The 19391-nt window shown below is 39.4% G+C and overlaps 3 protein-coding genes across 11 annotated transcripts in view; 2 read left to right on the forward strand and 1 right to left on the reverse strand.

Moving 5' to 3' along the window:
* NF1 (neurofibromin 1) overlaps positions 1 to 19391 on the reverse strand; it is a 102341-nt gene that overhangs the window by 34199 nt on the left and 48751 nt on the right. Inside the window, exon 37 of one of the 9 annotated variants that reach the window (XM_074890153.1) lies at positions 17367 to 17404. The exons of the other annotated variants lie outside the window; for them this stretch is intronic. Coding sequence (XP_074746254.1) covers positions 17367 to 17404 — 38 coding nt within the window. The remainder of the gene's footprint in view (positions 1 to 17366; positions 17405 to 19391) is intronic. 9 annotated transcript variants of the gene reach the window in all.
* EVI2B (ecotropic viral integration site 2B) lies at positions 1808 to 10022 on the forward strand. Its single transcript, XM_074890155.1, has 3 exons — positions 1808 to 1983; positions 3206 to 6328; positions 9741 to 10022. Exons 1-2 carry the CDS (start codon positions 1976 to 1978, stop codon positions 4077 to 4079), a joined length of 882 nt encoding a protein of 293 aa, XP_074746256.1. The 5' UTR covers positions 1808 to 1975; the 3' UTR covers positions 4080 to 6328; positions 9741 to 10022.
* OMG (oligodendrocyte myelin glycoprotein) lies at positions 6189 to 10022 on the forward strand. Its single transcript, XM_074890154.1, has 2 exons — positions 6189 to 6328; positions 7068 to 10022. The coding sequence occupies exon 2, from the start codon at positions 7074 to 7076 to the stop codon at positions 8391 to 8393; it is 1320 nt and encodes a 439-aa protein (XP_074746255.1). The 5' UTR covers positions 6189 to 6328; positions 7068 to 7073; the 3' UTR covers positions 8394 to 10022.

Here is a 19391-nt window from a genome sequence, read left to right on the forward strand (position 1 = left end):
TGCCTAACGACAAAGCTCTAAACATCCTGTGCATCTGTAAGAAACGTTTTTGACACAAGAGATAGTTGTATGAGTTTGAAAGAATCAGGATATAAGACTGAATCCCCAATTCATATTCCATTACATCACCCACGAACTTAGCTCAAAGGGCAAGTAAAGAAGCCACAGAGAAGCAAGAAGACAGTATCATGGAAGCCAAGAGAGCACAAGATCTCAAAAAAATGCAACCACTCATGTCAAAGGTGGTTTGTGTAGCGAGGAAAATAAAGTTGGAAGGAGTTTGCAAGCTTAGTCCCGAACTGGGAATCATTAGAAAATAAGTTCATTTGAGATGGGGAAAAAAACCCCAAAACAACTATGAGGCAAATTCCAATGAATCTGCCATAAACCACATACACAGAAGAGCTCAAAGGCAGGAGGTGCAACACAACACACAAACAGAATGGGAGGCCAGGGGATTATGTCAGGCATTTCTAAAACAGGAGGAGAAAGGCCAGGAGAAGAATAAGGGCAAACTGTGACAGATCAGTGATGACAACCCAGTACTTAGAGATAACTGAGAACATCTCAGGCTGGTGACAGAAAGAGAGCTAAAGAGCAGGGTTGGGGGATGCTGCACTGCAGTTACCTTCTCCTTCCATAAAATGACCATGAGAACAGGAGGCAACAGCAGAGGCTGTGCAAGTACTAAAGAAAGGAATCTGAGATAGCAAACGTGTGAATCTAACCTGGTGTAAAACTGCTCACAGCTGGGAAGGTAACAGAAATTAAAACGGGAGAATGAATCTGGAAGAGAGTTAGCCAGTCTGCATACAGGAACACAGTGTTAGTAGGCAGCAGGTTAAAGGGGTAAACCAGCAGTGTCATGAAAAAAGCAGGCAAAAATGGAAAGAATCATGATCGTATCAGTGAAAGGAAGGAAGGAAAAACAGGAAGGAAAAAGAACTGTCAGTGAGGAGGGAACTGTGGCGAAAGACAGGTGGGGACTGAGGGCTGAAGAGAATGGGGATGAGATGAAGAAACTAGACAAGAAACTGAGTTACAATGTGAGTACGGGATCAGGATTTGTGTTTGCTGCAGGAGCAGGGAGAATCTGAAAAAGAGAACTAGTGCGATCAGAAGAGAGGCATGACAGGAAGAGGAGGAGATGAAGAAGCTGCAGAAGGATCTGGCAGTAGCTACTGGCACTGGCAGAATACACTTGCAAAATGCTGCAATGACATATTTGTGCAGGTTTCTTTTTGCCAGACAGCCTTTCTAGGCAAAAATGCTCAAGGAGACAAAAGAAAGTAGTTTGGGTTACATTAAATGGTATGGACAGAGGGAAAACAGCTGCACAGAGAGCACAGCCCTCCATTAATGATGGCAGCAGGTACCAAAGTTGTCCAGAGAGAAAAATAACATGGAGTAGAGGGCAGCAGAGGATGAAATCTGTAGTTATCTGCCTTTTAATACAACTACACAAATGAAGATGTGTAAGCAAGCCAGCACTGTGTGATTAGATAGCTTTCTATGACTCACTGTAATGAACCTCGGGGTGCTTTTCCACTAATAACCATGACCATGCACCAAACCCACCACTGAAATTAAATCAGTAAGATTCAAATCCAATCTTGCATAATTTTTGACTCACACAGAAGTAACTAAAACTATTTTTAACAGAGGCAAACAAGTATTTATGAATTTCTACATAATAGGCACATACCAAACAAAAACCACAAAATTTGATTTTTGTAACGACAACAGAGCTGAAAAGTTTGCTCATAAAGCATGCAAACTCTGAGATAAGGCTCTTTGTAATCTCCTCACTCTTGACACTTCCTGCAGCAAGTGTTGGTAAACTTCCTCTTTAACTGCAGAAACCTCCTTCAACATGAAACGAGCCATTTTAAGCTGCTTGACTTTCAGCACACAGTCGGTCTTCCTAAGGCTTCAAACAGAAAAAGTAAGACAATGCTTGCTTGATAGAAGATAAATGTGCAGGTAAGAATCAACTTCAAGATGGAAAGGCTTAATATTTGTACTATTCGGTTTGAAACGGAACTGCACTGTGGACAGCACTGTGTGTGTCCCGACTTCAGGGTGTATTCAAAGCTCTTGTTGAATGTCTGTATCTTAAAAAGTACTTGGGGTTCAAACACATGTTGTCTGATGGTGCTTCTATGAACTATCATGAACTCCACAGGTAAGTATTATCTGACTATATTTTGAAGAGGGGAGCAGAAGAAAATTAAATTGGATCATTTTTGCCTCTTACAAACCTTAGAGTTTAGATCATAACGTTCTCAAGAAGCATTAGTTCACTGCTCAAAGGTGTTTACAATGTTGCACCTGAAATTTCATTTTGCATATCTGTAAACTCACAAAGCGTTATGCATATTAATTTCCCAGAAATGGCTTCACATGACTAGCATTATAGTAACTAATAAATTAGGTCAAATTGCATGAAAGTAACGTCAGATAGAAAAATGCTATGTAGTGGATGTATTTTATACCATTTTTTTCATATGGAGACATTCAGAGACCTGAACTCTAAACAGTACAGGAAAAAAAGAAATCTGTTTCATTCTAACAACTTAACACAATCTTCTCCATTACAAAAAGTGTTCCACGTGCAGGAATTTATAAAAACAGTTTAACATGAGAATGCTGTTCCATTACAGCATCTGTATTTGGAAACTTTAAAAATTATTACGCTCTATCCTTAACTGCTGAAGAGAGGCAAGAACAGGAATCAAAAGTTTAAGAGAACTGTAAAGAGCCTTTTCTTTTACTCAGGTCTTGGCTTATATCCATCAAAACAAGACAGTTTTCTTTACTTATGACAATCCTGTTTGTCAATACTGCTGCAAGTGTTTCATATTTTGTTCCAGGTCCATAACCATTTACATAATTATTTTTAAACGCTGTTAGGACTTCTCTGCTGATGCCTTTTTCTGATAAGGTGAAGAAAGGTAATAATAATCAAGACATGCTCTTCAAAAAAGTCACTTAATGATCAATCATGTTGAAAATCTGCTTGTTTGTGAAGTCAGTGACAAACCTGCTGATTTAGAAAATGGAAACAGGCATGAAATTTTAAACATGGGTCTAAATTATTTTCACTACTACAGTATTAACATAAAGTTGTCTGGTGTCAGTAAAGCACAGCAATACAACAAACACAGTTTTCAAGTTAGTATGTTCTATTTCATCCCTGCTATAGGGGAGGCTGCAGGAAAATGGCCAGCAACCAAGTAATACTGGTCGTCCTCTATGGCGAAATCTGGAAATCACTTTCTACAGCAACACCTCAAAGCATTTCCATGAATAAAAGAAATACATACACCAGCATCAGGGGTCCAATAGAAGACAAAGCTCCTCTATATCAATTGCAAGCAACTGGACCCAGTTTACACAAATCTGGAAGAGCACTGACAGTTACAACACCATCTCAGTTCCCCAAAGCAGATGCAGAACCTAGCGATGGAAGCTGGATTGCAGCACTGATAATTGGCATTATTTTGGTTAGTATGATAATGGCTATTATTATCATTCTTCTGTGGAAATGCTGCAGGAGGCCAGTTCTAGCTGATTCAAATTGGGCAGGCCGTTCTCCATTTGCAGATGGAGACGTACCAGATGTCTTTATGGACTCTAACCAGGCTACCAAACGTTCATCAACTTTATTTATGTTGCCTTGGAAATGGAAACAAGACATAAACCTACAGCACGATCCCACTGCATCAGAGAAACCATCCCACTGCCCTACCAGTAACGAAAAGAGCCAGCTGCCTCCGCCAGCCGAGGGCTGCTCTGCAGCCAGTCCTGCAGCGTCCCACGCGGATGCATCTCCAGCTCCCACCTCAGAAGCAGCAACCTGTGCATGGGCCTCCTGTCCTCACCCAGCAGCTCCACCCGAATGCCCAGATCTGCCACCTCCACCGGACTGGCTCAGGGAACCGACCGAGGATCACAGCTCAGATCTCGGCAAGAACCAGGAATTCCACTCGGAAACAGAGGAGCAATTGCCCCCACCACCCGAGTTACTTATTCAAGAGATTCATGAACCACTGCCCCAGCCAGAACACCCTGTGTAGACTGCCAAAATTGACTGCCAGCGTACTTCACATTTTTCTTAAATGAAGTATTCTTCAAATAACTGAAAAAAGGAGAAGCTGACGCAGGCAGGAACAGTGGGACCACAGCACAGGCATTTCCCCAGTGTTTCTTAACTTCAGCTTTCATAAAAGGGAACCACTTGCTTCTGCCTGGAGCAAATAATTTCAAAATACAATATGGGTTATGCGCACTAGTTATCTGTAAGTAGTGATTCCAGATTTCGAAGACTACACAAAACAGAGTACACACACCTTTGTGTGCCAGTGTATTACATATATGCAGCATACACAGACGTGGAGCTTTCAAGAAATGGTACAGCTTGAGGTACTCAGGGCTTCTAAAAATTGTTTGTTCTACTAGGCTGTATAAGTGAATGCATGAATACAAGTTAATTTTAATAAAGCTTCCTAATTCAAAGATGTTTTGGTCACTTAAAGCACAATCGAGAATTTGCTTAGATACAAAGCTTTGAATCCAAAGCAGTGCAAATGCCTCGACATGCATACATACATGTTGTCTTTCATACAAAGGCCCATTTTCTGCATACGCCTGGGTAACAGTTTGGTAACAGTTTGGTAACAATGGATTACAGGTATCTGAAACAAATCCTCCGAACAGCCAGCAGTTGCTCTTTACTAACAGCCATGAGATTTCCTTTAGATCAAATATTGCCAAGAAGTTTACTGGTGTAAAACCTCCAGTCACTTCACACTATTGTTTGGTAAAGCAGAGAACAGTGCGAGTAAAGAGTTAATATAGTGGTCACTAAAAAGCTGAAATGGCTCAAAATACTTGAAGAGCAAGTACAAAAAGGCTTTCTTTTACCTGGATACTTTTGATTTTTATGGTTAAAATAGAAACAGTTTGCAGAACACCCAGGCAGATGATTAGCAGAATTAGTTCTGCGCATTCACTACTCTCTTCCTCCAAAGCAGTATTTTCAGAATGTACCCAATATTATTAATATAAAATTTAAAAATTAATGTTGCATGGATGCCAGATTCCTTTAAACTCAAGGTGTCCAAGTGTCTTACATGTTCCTGTCTGGGCCCTGACTACAAGCAAAGCTCACAGTCCTGTCTAAAACCATGCATTCTGATAAGTTAACTTTTTGGTGGGAATTAGGAGGGTGGTCTCAGAGGTAATTTTTTTTTTTTTTTTTAAACCTCCATTGAATGTTTAGATTTATAGAAAGAAGCCACTAGATGCTGAAGCTAGCTTTCCATGACATCCCTGCAAAACGGCAAAGAGTTTGTAGTTTTGAGTTTGCTTGTGGAGGGAATACATTTGTGGATGTTGCACAGACCACATGTTGGCACACACTTAACAATAAACTTGAAAATCTTTAAATTACCACTGAAAATTAAAAGTTTTAAGTTATGCAAATTCAATTCTAGGCTGCTGTGCATACAGTGAACACAGGAAAAGATATTTACAATTTTTTCTTACCATTTATATAAGCTTTATGATTGTGTATGCCTAAAGAATAGCATTCCAACCAAAGATTTTTTTTTAAAGGCTTGTTGCATTACTCCACGTCAAAATGAACAGCATTATAACCATGTCCACTCTTATCATATCGCTTGGAGAAATTCAGATAACGATTTCCTACAGAAATCTGTGAAATCTGACAAGCTGAGCTATATTATACCTGACAATGCTGTGATAGCCTGATCTGAGGAGTAGAAAACAGAACACTTTAAAATTATGAAGATATTCTGGCAGTGTAGCTTAAAAAGCTTAAGATAGGAGACCTAAATTAACATTACAGGAGGAGAGGTTAATCGAATGTGAAAAAGAATACTAACTTAACACGACTTTTTAAATAGGAACACTTAAATGGAATCACAGCTTAAGCTAAAACAGCCTACAGAAATTTCCTTCAGTACTGTTTACGTAGGCAATTTTACATGTAACGCTCTGAGGCATTAACACAGCATAAAATATAGATCTGGAGAAGTTAACAGATTCAAATTATAAAACCCAACTATTTTATTGAGTATGCTCGCTTTGCAATAAATTTGAGTCAGCACCAACGACAGCTCTGCAGTCCTCCAATGTAGTGCAGATCAGGTGGTTGCAGAGCCCCAGCTCGCAGCAATACGATGCAGCTGAAGAGGCAAGCACAATCCACAGACAGCAACTGTAGCTACTCTCTAGAACAAGACGACCTCTACGCTTAAATCTTTCACAGAAATGACGTGCTGATATTGCAGAAGAGATTACGGTAAGTTTGTGTTTTTTGTTTTTCATCACAAAAACTGACTACAAAATTAGAGGCAGAAATAAGAACGAAATTATTAGTTGATGACAGATGCTTGCACCAGAAATTTGCTGCAGTGTCAGAGATTTCTTACTAACATTAATTCAGCTTTCAAACATGTGTTGCCAGCTTTGAGAATGTAATTAACGCTACGATGAAGAAAAACAGCAATGTGCATGTTAGCATGACCGTGGAATTTGGGCTTCAAACTAAATTCCTAACAATTTTAGATGCATTTTAACCAGTTCTACTTAAGCAAATAGCATGCATGTATGGGGGGGACTGCTACATTACTGCAGAGATTTGTAAAGCAGATCCAGTTGACAGCCATTTTTTCATCCTGTATAAAAGAACACATTATTCCAAACATAATATAGGCTTGAAATCACTAAAAACAAGAAGCAGACATTGTATAACATTTGGAAGAGACTTGCATTTTCGGAAGAAAGCCCTCATTTGAGCTTGAGGGGGAAAGGGAGATGAAAAAACAAGTCTCATTCTGCCAGACAACATGACAGTCTATGAAGGGATGCTTTGTAAAGTCTCTCTTGAACAATTCTAAAAAGGACCATGCCACAAAGGGGTTTATTGATATTTTTACTTAATTTCTCCTGCAAGTGGACATTGCAAAGACAACCCTTAAAAAGAAATAAAATATATTACATGGATTTAAAGGGTGTCATTTTGGTATATTTATTTTCAGGCAACAATGGAATACCAGATACTGAATACATCTACCTGTCTGCTGGTCCTTCTGTTTTTCATACCCACTGTTTTGGGTATCTGTCCTTCTAACTGTACATGCTCAGGAAACGACAGGAATGTGGACTGTTCAGGCAGAAACTTAACTATACTGCCAGACGGACTTCAAGACAACATTACCTATTTAAATCTGTCCTTTAACCAGTTTGTAGATCTCGATCATCAGCTAACGAGATTCACCAATTTGAGGACCCTTGATATTTCAAATAATTGGCTCAAAAATGTTCCTGCTCATCTGCCCAAGTCCTTATGGGAATTATATGCCATAAACAACAACATTAAAGTTCTTCAGAAACTTGACACAGCTTACCAGTGGAATCTTAAAGTGCTCGATGTTTCCAGGAACATGGTGGAAAGAGCTGTTCTGATCAACAACACACTGAGCAGTCTCAAGTTTCTCAATCTCAGTAGCAACAAACTTTGGACAGTTCCAACCAATATGCCCTACAACATAGAGACGGTGGATCTATCCAATAACTTCTTGTCCCAGATACTTCCAGGAACACTGGTGAGACTACAACACCTTACAAGCCTCTACCTGCACAACAACAAGTTCACATACATTCCCGACAAAGCTTTTGACCAGCTCTTTCAGCTGCAAGTAGTAACACTATATAACAACCCCTGGTCCTGCAGCGATAAACAAAATATCCCTTATTTGCTCAAATGGGTGCAGGGAACAGCTGCCAGTGTTCTAGGGGCTCCCTGTGCTAATCAGTCTGCGCTCTGGATGAGCGCCACGCCAACTTCAGCGGCTCCCACCGGTCCAGACTCCAGCCTCATGATTAAAGGGATGAAGGCAGCAGACAAAGCTACTTCTCCAGTGGCAACCGAGTCGACCAAAATGACAAAAATGCATAAACAATTTAAAGCTAAGGAAGTTGCCACCTTGGCGACCTTAAGCCAAACCGTACTGTTTACGAGCACAGACCGACCACTGCTCCTCTATCCCGAAGATCTGAGGACTAGGAAGGTTAGTTCTCAAGAAGCAGCAGCCACACACACAATCTACATCAAAGATTCAACCGAAGTGAACTCAAGCCTGACTCGTTCAACAGGATCATCCACTACTCCTATGACTTTAAGTATCACCAGTGGAATGCCAACAAACTACTCCAAAATGCCTCAAAGCACAACCGCTACCTTAAGGAAAGAGGAATCCACTACAAATATTTTGAATACTCATGTGCCCTCCAAAGCAAGTATCTGTGAGATATATTTGGTTTATGCTGTAATGCTTAATGCAGTGGCAATGTTTATTGGCTAAGGGCTTGTATCTTGTGAAAATTATTGAGTTTATTCCTGTGATACATAGCTGGAGTTAAGACATCCAGGTCAAATAATGAATCAAAATACAAGAAATTCGAAGTTCTGACTCTGATCTAAAGAAAATAACAGTTCTTATTAAAGAAGTGCACACTAATGTCTTGATACTAAGCTGCTACTTATTTTAATATGTCTTAATTGAGTAAAACTAACCTATGATTTTGTTTTTAAAAATGTGCTTATTTTGTATTTAAATTTTTAATTTTACTTGCACAGAATAAAACATCAGAATTTTAAGTACTGATTTTATGTATGATTTTGTCATTAAACAACTGGAAAAAAAATAGAAGGCCTGTATCATATCTGCATTGTCTTGCTTGACTTGCCAGTGAGCAATTCTTGTAATATAGCAGCACAGATCCTTTGTAAGTTATGACGACATGCAAAAGGAAGGGAAAAAATAAAGGCACTAAACCTAGCTGTTTCACTAATCAGAAGCTGTTTCTGAGAAAAATCACTAGCATGTATATCTATGTTTGCTTCATATGTATTAGGATATTTTAAATATGAAGAACAACAGTTTTGAATTTAGGAATTAAATATGACAATGCCATGATGTCTACTAAGAGGGTGTAAACTGAGAAGGCAACATGGTCCAACTTCAGCATGGGAAAAGCGGTAGGGGCTGATACCTCTTTTTGCTCTGTCTTGACTTAGAGATTGCAGGCAAGTTATTTCTCACTCTCCATATTAAAAAAAAAAAAAGATAAAAGTAGAAGAAAACACACGATGTTCAATGCCGTGACACTCTCCAACAACAAGGAGTTATCTACACAAATTAATGAAATGGAACTCCTTAACTGTATTTCAAGTGACATTCAAAAACCTGAAATGTTAATATATTATGCTTTAAAAAAATATTGAAAATCAGCCAGAATGTATCAAATTAGTACTTTTTGATCAGTAAAATGAAATACCAGCCAATTTCTAATGCAAGTTATGTAACAAATCAATTAAGGAATTAGTTGTCAAGCTGTCATTGAAACAATCCTTGAATCTTGTCACTTAAAAAAAAATTAATTCAGTCCATGGCATTGAACATGCCCAAGTCCTTGCTTTATAAGGATGAGCATGAATGCTATTCTCCTTGACATCTGCACCATCAGCGAGTAGAAATAGTTGCACGCATGGTTCTGTCCACTCTAGGAAAATAAATTATGTGGCAAAGGTATAATACAGATGAAGTTTTGCAAACAGCATGAAATGAAAACTGAAGAACAAGTTCACTGAAAAAGTATTATTCACTTAGTATTACAAATCTTTATACAATGTTTTCCATTCATTTCAGGCCATTTAATTTCCAGTTATTGTAGCATGAAGGTGCTGCAAAACCCAGAAAACCTCACTGCTGAGACTGGAGTCCTCTGCCTATTTCTCCTAGGTGCCACTGAGGGCTGTAGACCATTTACAACCACTGGTATCAGAGAAATCACAACTTTCCAATTGTGAACAGTATTTCTATAACCAGAAATGTGTTTTAGTTTCTAACAGTAAATGTTACACAACGAGTTTGTATAGTTATTTCATTGGCATTTAAGTAAAAATAAAGTTATGTTTGTATTGAACTGAATTAGTGACAGTGCTTCTTTTCAAAATAAGCATAGTAATATCAATGAATAGATAATATTTTATTATACAAACCCATTTCAAGCAGACATTTGGCTCGATCTTCATGTCTTACAGGGGAAAATTATGGTTAAATCAAATTGTATTATTTTGATACTGATGTATCCCTAATATTGTCTATTAATGAGCTGGTAATAGTAACATAGGGTCTACCCTTCCCTTTCTACCCTTTACAACTTGCAAACACCTAAGGCATATGTCTATCCACTAGAAAAGGGTAGCTCTTTCCCCCTCTCAAAAAAAGACTCTCCATGTTTAATAGTACAGAAAACTTTAAAAATCCCCAAATCAAAGACTGACATTTCATATACATTTTAGGTAGACAAGAACTAGCTATCCAAGCCAAAATTTAGACACCCTAGACCGTAAGCAGTGTGTGCATGGTACCTTCAACGGCCAGCAGCAGTGTCTCATTACATGAAGTGGCTACCAGCACTCCAAAAGAGTTGCCTGCTTGCACAAGTTCCATATATTTTCCCCAGGTTAAATAATCTGACATGAACTGATAAATTCCACTAACTAGGATCAGTATTAAAAAAATGTCACTGCCTGCCACTCTCTTTGGATGGTCAATGTATTTCCTAAGTACTGACTGACTATAAATCATGTTCTGAGCTAGGTAGTTCCTAGAATTATCTCATTCATATGGTTTCATCCACACAGTTTAAAGCGGTTTAGCTTGCAGGGTAGGACCAAGATCACTAAATGAGGTGCTACAACTAAGTCGCCTTGAGTTGTGGAAACTACAAGAAATACTACACGTGTCTTTGCTGAACAACACAATACAGGATGCCAAATTCTGTTGCATGCAAAAAACCTACATGGAATCAACTTTAATTGCTCTGAGAATGTTTCACCCATAACGAGACTACAGAGTTGCTGTTCACTGAATAAAAAAATACCATTTTCGAGAAGTTGTTTGGGGCAAATTGCAAGTCCCCATACTGAATGACTTGCTACCCAGACTTCAAAGTCTTAAGCATGTCGATAAAAGCCTGGAAGCGGAGATGGGGTTGTGGGGTTTTCCAAATACATGCACAGGGTAGGGAAGCTGGGGTACAAAAAAACTGCAGATGGGTATGAAAATAAGATGGCAGCCCCAAGCTGTAGGGAATGCTCTCTACCCTTGCCTGTGGTAGGTGCAAGCAAGAGGGCTTCCGAGTCAGACTGCTTTCCATAAAGCCAACTGAAATTTAGGTTTCCTTGTATTTTTCTGGAATACAGATGAGTCGATAACGGAGCAGCGAGTAGGCAGGCAAATGTGGGAGTCGTGCACTTGTTGCTTGGCAACAGTGCAGTCAAATTGAAATAGAAGTGATGGGCATGGATGTGAACACAACAGCACCAGCTTGTGTTGTTTTAAACATGCTGGTCATTCAGTTCATGATAAATACAAAATCATCTACTCTCAAGAAATTCTTTTTTACAAAATACCTATTTAGAATTTCAGGATAATATTCAAAATACCCAAAAAAGGTCTAGCACACCTTGTAATAGCGATATGCTTGCTTTTGAAAGGTTAAAATTGCTGTAGGGATAGCTGCGGTCTGAAGCAATAACTCAGAGGTTTGTATTCCTATTAATTAGTTTGGGATCAGCTTTAAAACTCAATGGCAGTACTTCAGGATCAATATTTATTGATTTATTGATCATTTTAGTAACAGCATAGGGACTAAAATCAGAAGAGCACTGGCTTCAGAAGTCAGGTTGTTGCCCAGGAAACAAAATGTGAAGAGAAATGACAGAAGGAATTAAATTTCACAGCACAAGGAGGATATAAACTGATCCAGATATATCAGTAAAATGACTCAACAATGCCCTAGCAACAAGATCTCATACTACCAAAAAAAACCCCTCAAAACAACCCAACCGGAGAAAAAAACCAAACCAGCCTGCTGCAAGCCCTCAGACATCCTGGTAGCTCGAATCTACGCAGTCCTTCCACATTTCACACCTTGAAAAAATGACATCTGGCTCAGAACCACAAGACAAACACCCCAAATAAGCACCACATAGCCTCATCCCTGTTAGCAGAAAAAAAGCCAGAGCATCATTCTGGAGCAAAGACCCACCTGCCAGGTTTAGAAAGGCAGCCCCGTGGAGGCAGGTGCTGAAGAGAAAGCAAGCAATAAAAACGGAGGTAAAGGCAAGCAATACTCCACCTAGTAACAAGGCTGATGTCAAAGTGTAACCACATTTTCATTACATATCCTGCACCCAGGTAAAATGTACAGAAGTCTGCTCCTTACCAGCAGACACAGGAACGCACACCTGACTTGTACCATGACCACTATGGTTCAGCGGTCATTTTTCATCTTCCTTTAAGGATCTAAGGTTTGTGTTCACTCAAAAATCCCTGGGACACATTTATAAAGCTATTTTATTGAAGACAAGTTTTCAGACTGTTTAACTGCCAGGTGACTCGGTCAATGATTAAAACTTCAGAATTTCTGTAGAGCTCAGTATCACAAAACCAGGGAAATCATCTCCATTCTCGTGAGACTGCAGAACAGTAGATCTGCAAGAGATCAGAGCCCATTCTAGAGCTCATTTGTATTTCTAGTCTCTTTTCACCCCAAAACCACAGTTCAACAGCCAACAGTTTGCTGACTTCTGAACCCACCAGCTGGGTGGGGCACGCAGATGGTAAAGCTGCATTAGAAAAACACCACAGCAAACTTCCACAAACACTTGACTCCAAATAGCTTTCAGATGGCCAGTTATGAGAGAGGAGGATTCACTTCCACTATTGCCTGATGTTCGAGCTTTATTTTTAGTCATCCACTCCTTTCCGCTGAATTCAACAATCCTTAAGCATCAGTTACTAAATAAAAGGTCACAACTACCCATAGTACTTTGCCAAGTAAAACGGCTTAAAATGCAGTTACACACAGGAGAGGTATTTTAAAGTTTCATAGTGATGTCAACAGAATTACAGACATAGCTGTGAGATACAGAGAACTAAAGAGTTTCCATTCTAGGAATTTTATACTGTCTTAACAGCTACTAGTTAATACAAGAAGGTTCAGAAAGTTGAAGATGACGTAACTTATTTTGGGCAAGCCAGAAGATGAAATATTTGTCTATCATTTTCATTCTAAAGTTACATAATCTCAGCGTGTGATCAGCTACTAGGAAGCTGATAATTAAAAAGTACTTTGCAGTGCTTTCTATTTAATATTCTCCTTTTTCAACTTCTACATCTATTGTCTCAACTGGCAAATTCTCTTGTGGACATGTTTTACAGACAAATTTCAATATACATCCATAACAGAACAACACTGTGATTACTACAGTTACACACAGTAGCTACTGACACGATAAACAAGTGGCACCCTCCTTTATTATTTATATACCAGCTTTATTAGGGCCCATTGCTGGCTTGTCCAGACAGGGAAAGGTTTACTCTCAAACACCTGTGTACTGTCACCCACTGAGCTGGCACCTTTTTCCAAGGAATAGCACGTGCCCAAATTGCAATCAGTATTTAATGGTGCTAATGATCAGATACTTTCTCAGATAAGGAAGCAAGCAGAAAAAGCTGAATTATGTGCAAGTAAAGGGCATGAAGATATCAGTCATAAAATCTCATAGTTCTCATCAATAGCCCTTATGCATAATTATGAAAAGCAGATTCACCTGCACTGGATTAGATATTCTGCAGAATCAGCCCCATAACAAAGAGGTATTATCACTACTCTTTGAGCTTACAGTATGCTTCACTCAGGACAAGTGGTAAGTAGTACATAAACTTAAAAGTGAATGATACTGCAGCCTATTTCAATGTCAGATTATGTATTTTTGTAAACATGTCACCAGCCTGATTCTTGGATATGTGTAATAAGTTCCAAGGAGTGGTTAATCAATTCCCCAGCCTTTCTGACAATATCAGTGTTTGACTGCGTGAGAATTATATATTTCCTAACTATATGTAGTCCCAATAAATATTTACAGGTATCTTACACAGATATTACATGTCAACTGTAACGTATCTCATCCTCAGTAAACGAGAAAGAATTCTGAGCAACTGCTTAAGGCTGAAGCTCTCTTCTGCCTCCCTTTCAGGTTCTCTGCTGCACAGAAATTAGGATGTAAACCACACAGTGCTGAAGGGACAAGATTATTATATATCGAGAATACCTCTCCAAATGCCTGTAAAAACATGCACCAATACTTACTGTCCTTCTACTCACCAACATTCTAACAGCACACTTAAAATATCACTGCACCTGGACTAACAGTAAAATGTCAAGGTTTCAAATACTGAAACAAGCACAAAATAACCACCAGGTCATTTTCATTTATGACAGACATATATAAACTGTTTGCAGGCCTCAGCTCAAAATACTGAGGTAGTTTGTAGCATTTAAGCAACATATTTTTGCTGAGATCACTTCCACATGAACTCATTAGTAAGTCACAACCATTATGCCTGTTAACTTCCCGACAGATGCAACACTGCTATTAAGTTAGCCAGCTGTGGATAATTTTGTTTTTCTGCTTTAAAAAAAAAAAAAAAAGTAGGTAAATAATCTATGCCTAGCAAGCATGTTGCACTTTTGTATCAATTTATTTCCAGAAGTTCTTTCTTTACAGATGAAATAACCATTTCTTGCTCTGCAAATGAAGAACACACACCGCATGTCAAGGCTTCCCAGAATACATAAGGAAGCCTTGGACCACTGCCAGACACAGTAAATGTTTTGAAGATGGGCTATCACTATTCTTGGCATTTGGATGACTAATTTCTTGTCTGAACAGGACAGGATAACAACGTAGGCATTTTATTTTACCTGACACAAAGTAAGACCCTTCCTGTCAGGTAGCCATTAGCCCTGCAGGCTGCTGAACCCTCGGCTCCATCAGGCAGGAGCCTCAATGCCCCTGTCAGGCCCCCCAGTCTCACTACAGCAAAATCCTCCTCAGGAGCAACGGCACCTTCAACATCAAACGCCTTTTGCCTACAGCACGAGAGTTCACTTCAGCACAGGGGCTTCAAGCAATCCTTTCCCAGAAGGCTTCCTAATGCAATTGCCCAAGTGGCTCCCAAAGGAAAACAATCCAGAGCAGAGTGAAAAACACCCACCAGTTTACTTCTGAAGAAAACTAGTCAACATCCCTTTTCTCATTACACTGCAACTAAGTCCTTCTGCTGAGCAGGCAAAAGATACCACACTTACTGAAGCAGACACTGAAATACCATCCTCCTACCCCAGATTAAACCAGCAAGCATTCCAAGGTCCCTTCAAATATCTACTTGTGTCCACCACAGATCTCACCTGAAGAAAGGGAGAAGACATCTCATTTAAAACAGGCTCACTCATACTAAAATTAACCATGCAGGAATACAATAGCACTTTGAAATACTAATACTTTTGTTGTTGTATATTCCACATAACTAATGAAAGATGTGGGGGGAACACCACCACCCCAATGTTTGCCTTAGAAAAACACAAGGTATCATACAAAGTTGAAGCATTCCTGAAAGTATATATTCTACTTATTTTCTTTATCCTGAAGAGAAGGTATTTTGTCTTGTGATATATACTTGCATGACTCCGAAAAACAGTCTCTGAAATTACTCTGATGGAATTGAGGGGAAGAAAGGAAATGCAGGTGGGAGTGGGCAGATAAAATGACTCCAGCTGATCCTCCTAATTTGCAATAATCTGCAACTTTTCAAGCTTGCTCCATTACAACTGTGAATAAACACAACAACTGGGAGAAAAAATGAGTTTCCAAACGTCTATTTTTATTCCTGAATTTTCACGATCAGTCTTTTCTCATGACAGCAGTACAACTAGTTTAGAAGGGGTTTGGACATAACACATCATAAACTCTTCAAGCATTCAACTGCATAAGGTTACGTTGTCTAAAACAATCAACGTGCTTTTAAAAAACCATTTATTTAAGCTGATACATGCTGTCCATGAGTACATATCCTTTTGTAAGCCTTTGCAAAAATCAACTTCAGCAAAAATCATAATCTAAGGATATGTAATTCAAGTGTTCACAATGAGTTAGTCCCACACAAAATACAGCATTTAAAAACGTGTCCTTAGTTAAACTTTCCTAAACTTTGTGTGCAGATTTAGTGTCAGGAATCTCTAGGAAAAAATGAACTTGTAAACAAATGGAAGACAGGCAAAGTAACTTCAGTTTCGGCACTGTATACACTCACTTTACTGTCAATTCTGTATCCCCTTTGAATCTTTATGGCATCACTAATGTTTTTTCTACTGCCTCGCAAAAATGCAATGCTCAAACTTAAGATTCAATAAATCTCTTCCTAGTACAGAATTACATGGAACATTCAGCTATCCCAGTAAAGTCACTCTACAAGTCACGTGCTGTTCAATGTTTTCTGAAAAGCAGCGAACACAATTAGATACTAGATATGCAGATACACGTTTCACTGAAAACAACATGATTTTGGTTTTGTTTCAACAACCATCACTAATATTCCAAAAGGAGAACTTCCAGAAGCTACCCCTCTTTTCAACCATTTTGTTGTGAAATGTGAAAGATACACATGATAATTTAATATTAGTTAATTACTGTTAGACACTTACATGGCCATTTTATAAAGGCCCACTTCAGTCAACACAACAGGCTCAAAGGTGACTCAAAGACCTTAAAGAGGGCAGAGAAGTGTGGTACAGCTTTTAAAGACAGAAAATTAGGACAGAAGATAAGTGGTACTACTTATCTTGTTTTCCTCCACTCCATCCAAAGAGTCAAGGGTGTGGAAAATGCAGAAAAGGGGTCAAGTTAAAGGAAGGCAATTTCCCAAGCAAAAGGAAGGGAAAGATAAAGGCTGACCTAGACAACTATGTTCTCTCACACATTCTATTTCAGAGCTGTAAGTCATTGGGAAAACAGTTCAGAAATTTTGTATTCTTACCTACTTCTGTGTAATGAGACTTTCTTTGTGTTATTTAGTATTCCTTCAATTAGCATGAGCTTACAGATTCATTAAGTGTAGAACTGACAAAAAGCAGGGGCACTTGACTCTCATTCACATGATCCCCAAATCAGCCATATTACACTTCCTTTTTAATTCCACCCTTGGACGGCCTTACACATAAAGTCTTCCTCAGAGCTACGAGTGAAGCAAGCGTTTGAGAACTTTCACAGCAACAAATTTAAGAGAATGTAAGCATTTCCTCCCTACATTACCAGCTTGAAAGCAAGTGGTTTGTGCTGGTTTTTTTAAAGCATGAAAAAACCCTCTGGCATGCCTGTACAAAATTCCAGAAGAAGGAAACAGTTTTGAAATTTATTTTACCTTCAACATTGATACTGAAGTTTTGTTTGTTTGTTGCTCTGAAAATCAAAAACATAATAAAAGAAATGTGAACAGATATATTCATTTGTTGGCTCTCTAATTGCATCCTGGCTAGGAAACCATATTTAAGTAGCAGAATTCAACTACCAAGTTAGAGGTTATATTTGGACAGGTTCTTCAAATCTTGCTCATTTTTTAGCCTCCAACCTGAATTTGGAATAATGTATGTTTGTAACCCACTAGTTAAACAATAAAATCTTCCAATTATTAAAATTGTTCCAAATTTAGCAATTTTGAAAATTTCTGAGGGGAAATGACAAGTCACATGGTATAACGGAGATTTTCTAGGAAAGTAAGTTTGTAACTATCTACAGAGTAAAAAGCACTACTGAAAACAATGAAAAACTATGAAAATTAATAAACTCAAGGGTCTAACATTTTAACTGAAAAAATCTTACATGCCTGCTGGGTATGATTTTCATTAGAAATATGTAAATTTGCAGAATGCCTTGTTTGCAAACGTGTATTGACTAAATTGTTGAATGCGATCAGAAGATGCTGCTAAAGAAGTGGTTTCCTCTGCTTGTTTTCATGTTCTTATAAACTCAAATGGTCAGCAGAAGGTTCCCCACTCGGATCACGATGATGCTTTTTGCAGGAAGCGGCACCATCAATGAAACCGCCGCCACCGGCCCCACGAGCAGCGGAGCCGCAGCAGCGAGGAGCACACCCTGGGCAGCACTGGCACTGCCGGCAGAAGCTTCTCTTCCAGCCCTAACCCCCCAAGCAGCTCAAGCCAGAGCTCCCCGGGGCCACCACCAGTCCTACCCACGCCACGGAGCAGCACAGCAGCAGCAAGGGAACCACAAGCAAGCACCCCACTGGTGCAGCAGCCACCCCTCGGGCATCAAACAAGCACCCCACCAGCACCAGAAAGCACCAAAGCGACCGCGAGAACTCTACCAGCACCGGGCCACAGGCAGCTCCACCCGCACCAACTCAGCTACCACCAGCGAAACCCACACGGGCGACAGCAGCAGAAGCCAAACCCAGAGCCCTGCTGGCACAAAAGGCATGGGCAACAATCCGACCAGGGACACCCAGAGAGGATCTGCCAGCACCCCTAAGTGCCAGGCTGACGGCGGGACTCCCGCTCCCAGGATCAGCGCTGGTGGAACTTCACCCACCTCGGCAGCACCGCCGGTGCCACAGCCAGCGGCCGGTCCCACCGCGCCACCCCAGCAGCACCACCAAAGCGAAGGCACCAGCAACGCAGCACAGGGGAAAGGTACAATAGCTCCAATCTTATCTTTACAGTTCTGTCCTCGACTGCACTTGGGTGTGAGTGCAACGATTTTCCTTCTCTTAAAAAGACTGACCTTATTAACAAGTGTCATGACTAGGGAAACTGTTTGGAATATGCTGTCCTCCATGGGTTTTATAGTGCAATCACTTAATGACAAGATTGAGATATCAAGTTTCAGTTATATTATTACCCCAGTTGCAGCTTTACGACTGCAAACATTAACTTAAATAAAACTAGTTTGTTTGGGGGGTTTTTTGTTGTTGGTTTGTTTTTTTGGGGTTTGTTTTGTTTTTTGTTTTTTGTTTTTTTTAAGACAGAGAATTGTAACTTACTTGACCCTAAACTGACTAATATTGATCTTGGGATATTATTCCCAAATTCTTCAATACTGCAGCACATGTTACTCATTATTAAGAATCACTATTTTCCAGAGTAGGGAAGACTTAGATCTTTCAAAATTTTGCCTCATTGGAAAAAACAGTTTTTTGCAAAGTTCACACATCAACATCTGCTTTTCTTATTACTTTCAGTGCTATTTCCACACAATCACTTCCAAAAACATGGTATTATTGTCACTTCAAACATAACGGTGAAACTGAAGCAACATTATGGTCTTGACTGTGTATGAAACTTCTAAATACTTGTATTACTCTTTAAAATGGAATACAGGGACTATTTTGATAAATTTTATCCTGTGTTTTAGCTTGTTACTCATACTT

Source organism: Strix uralensis, chromosome 20, assembly GCF_047716275.1.
Source record: "Strix uralensis isolate ZFMK-TIS-50842 chromosome 20, bStrUra1, whole genome shotgun sequence".
Taxonomy (NCBI): domain Eukaryota; kingdom Metazoa; phylum Chordata; class Aves; order Strigiformes; family Strigidae; genus Strix; species Strix uralensis.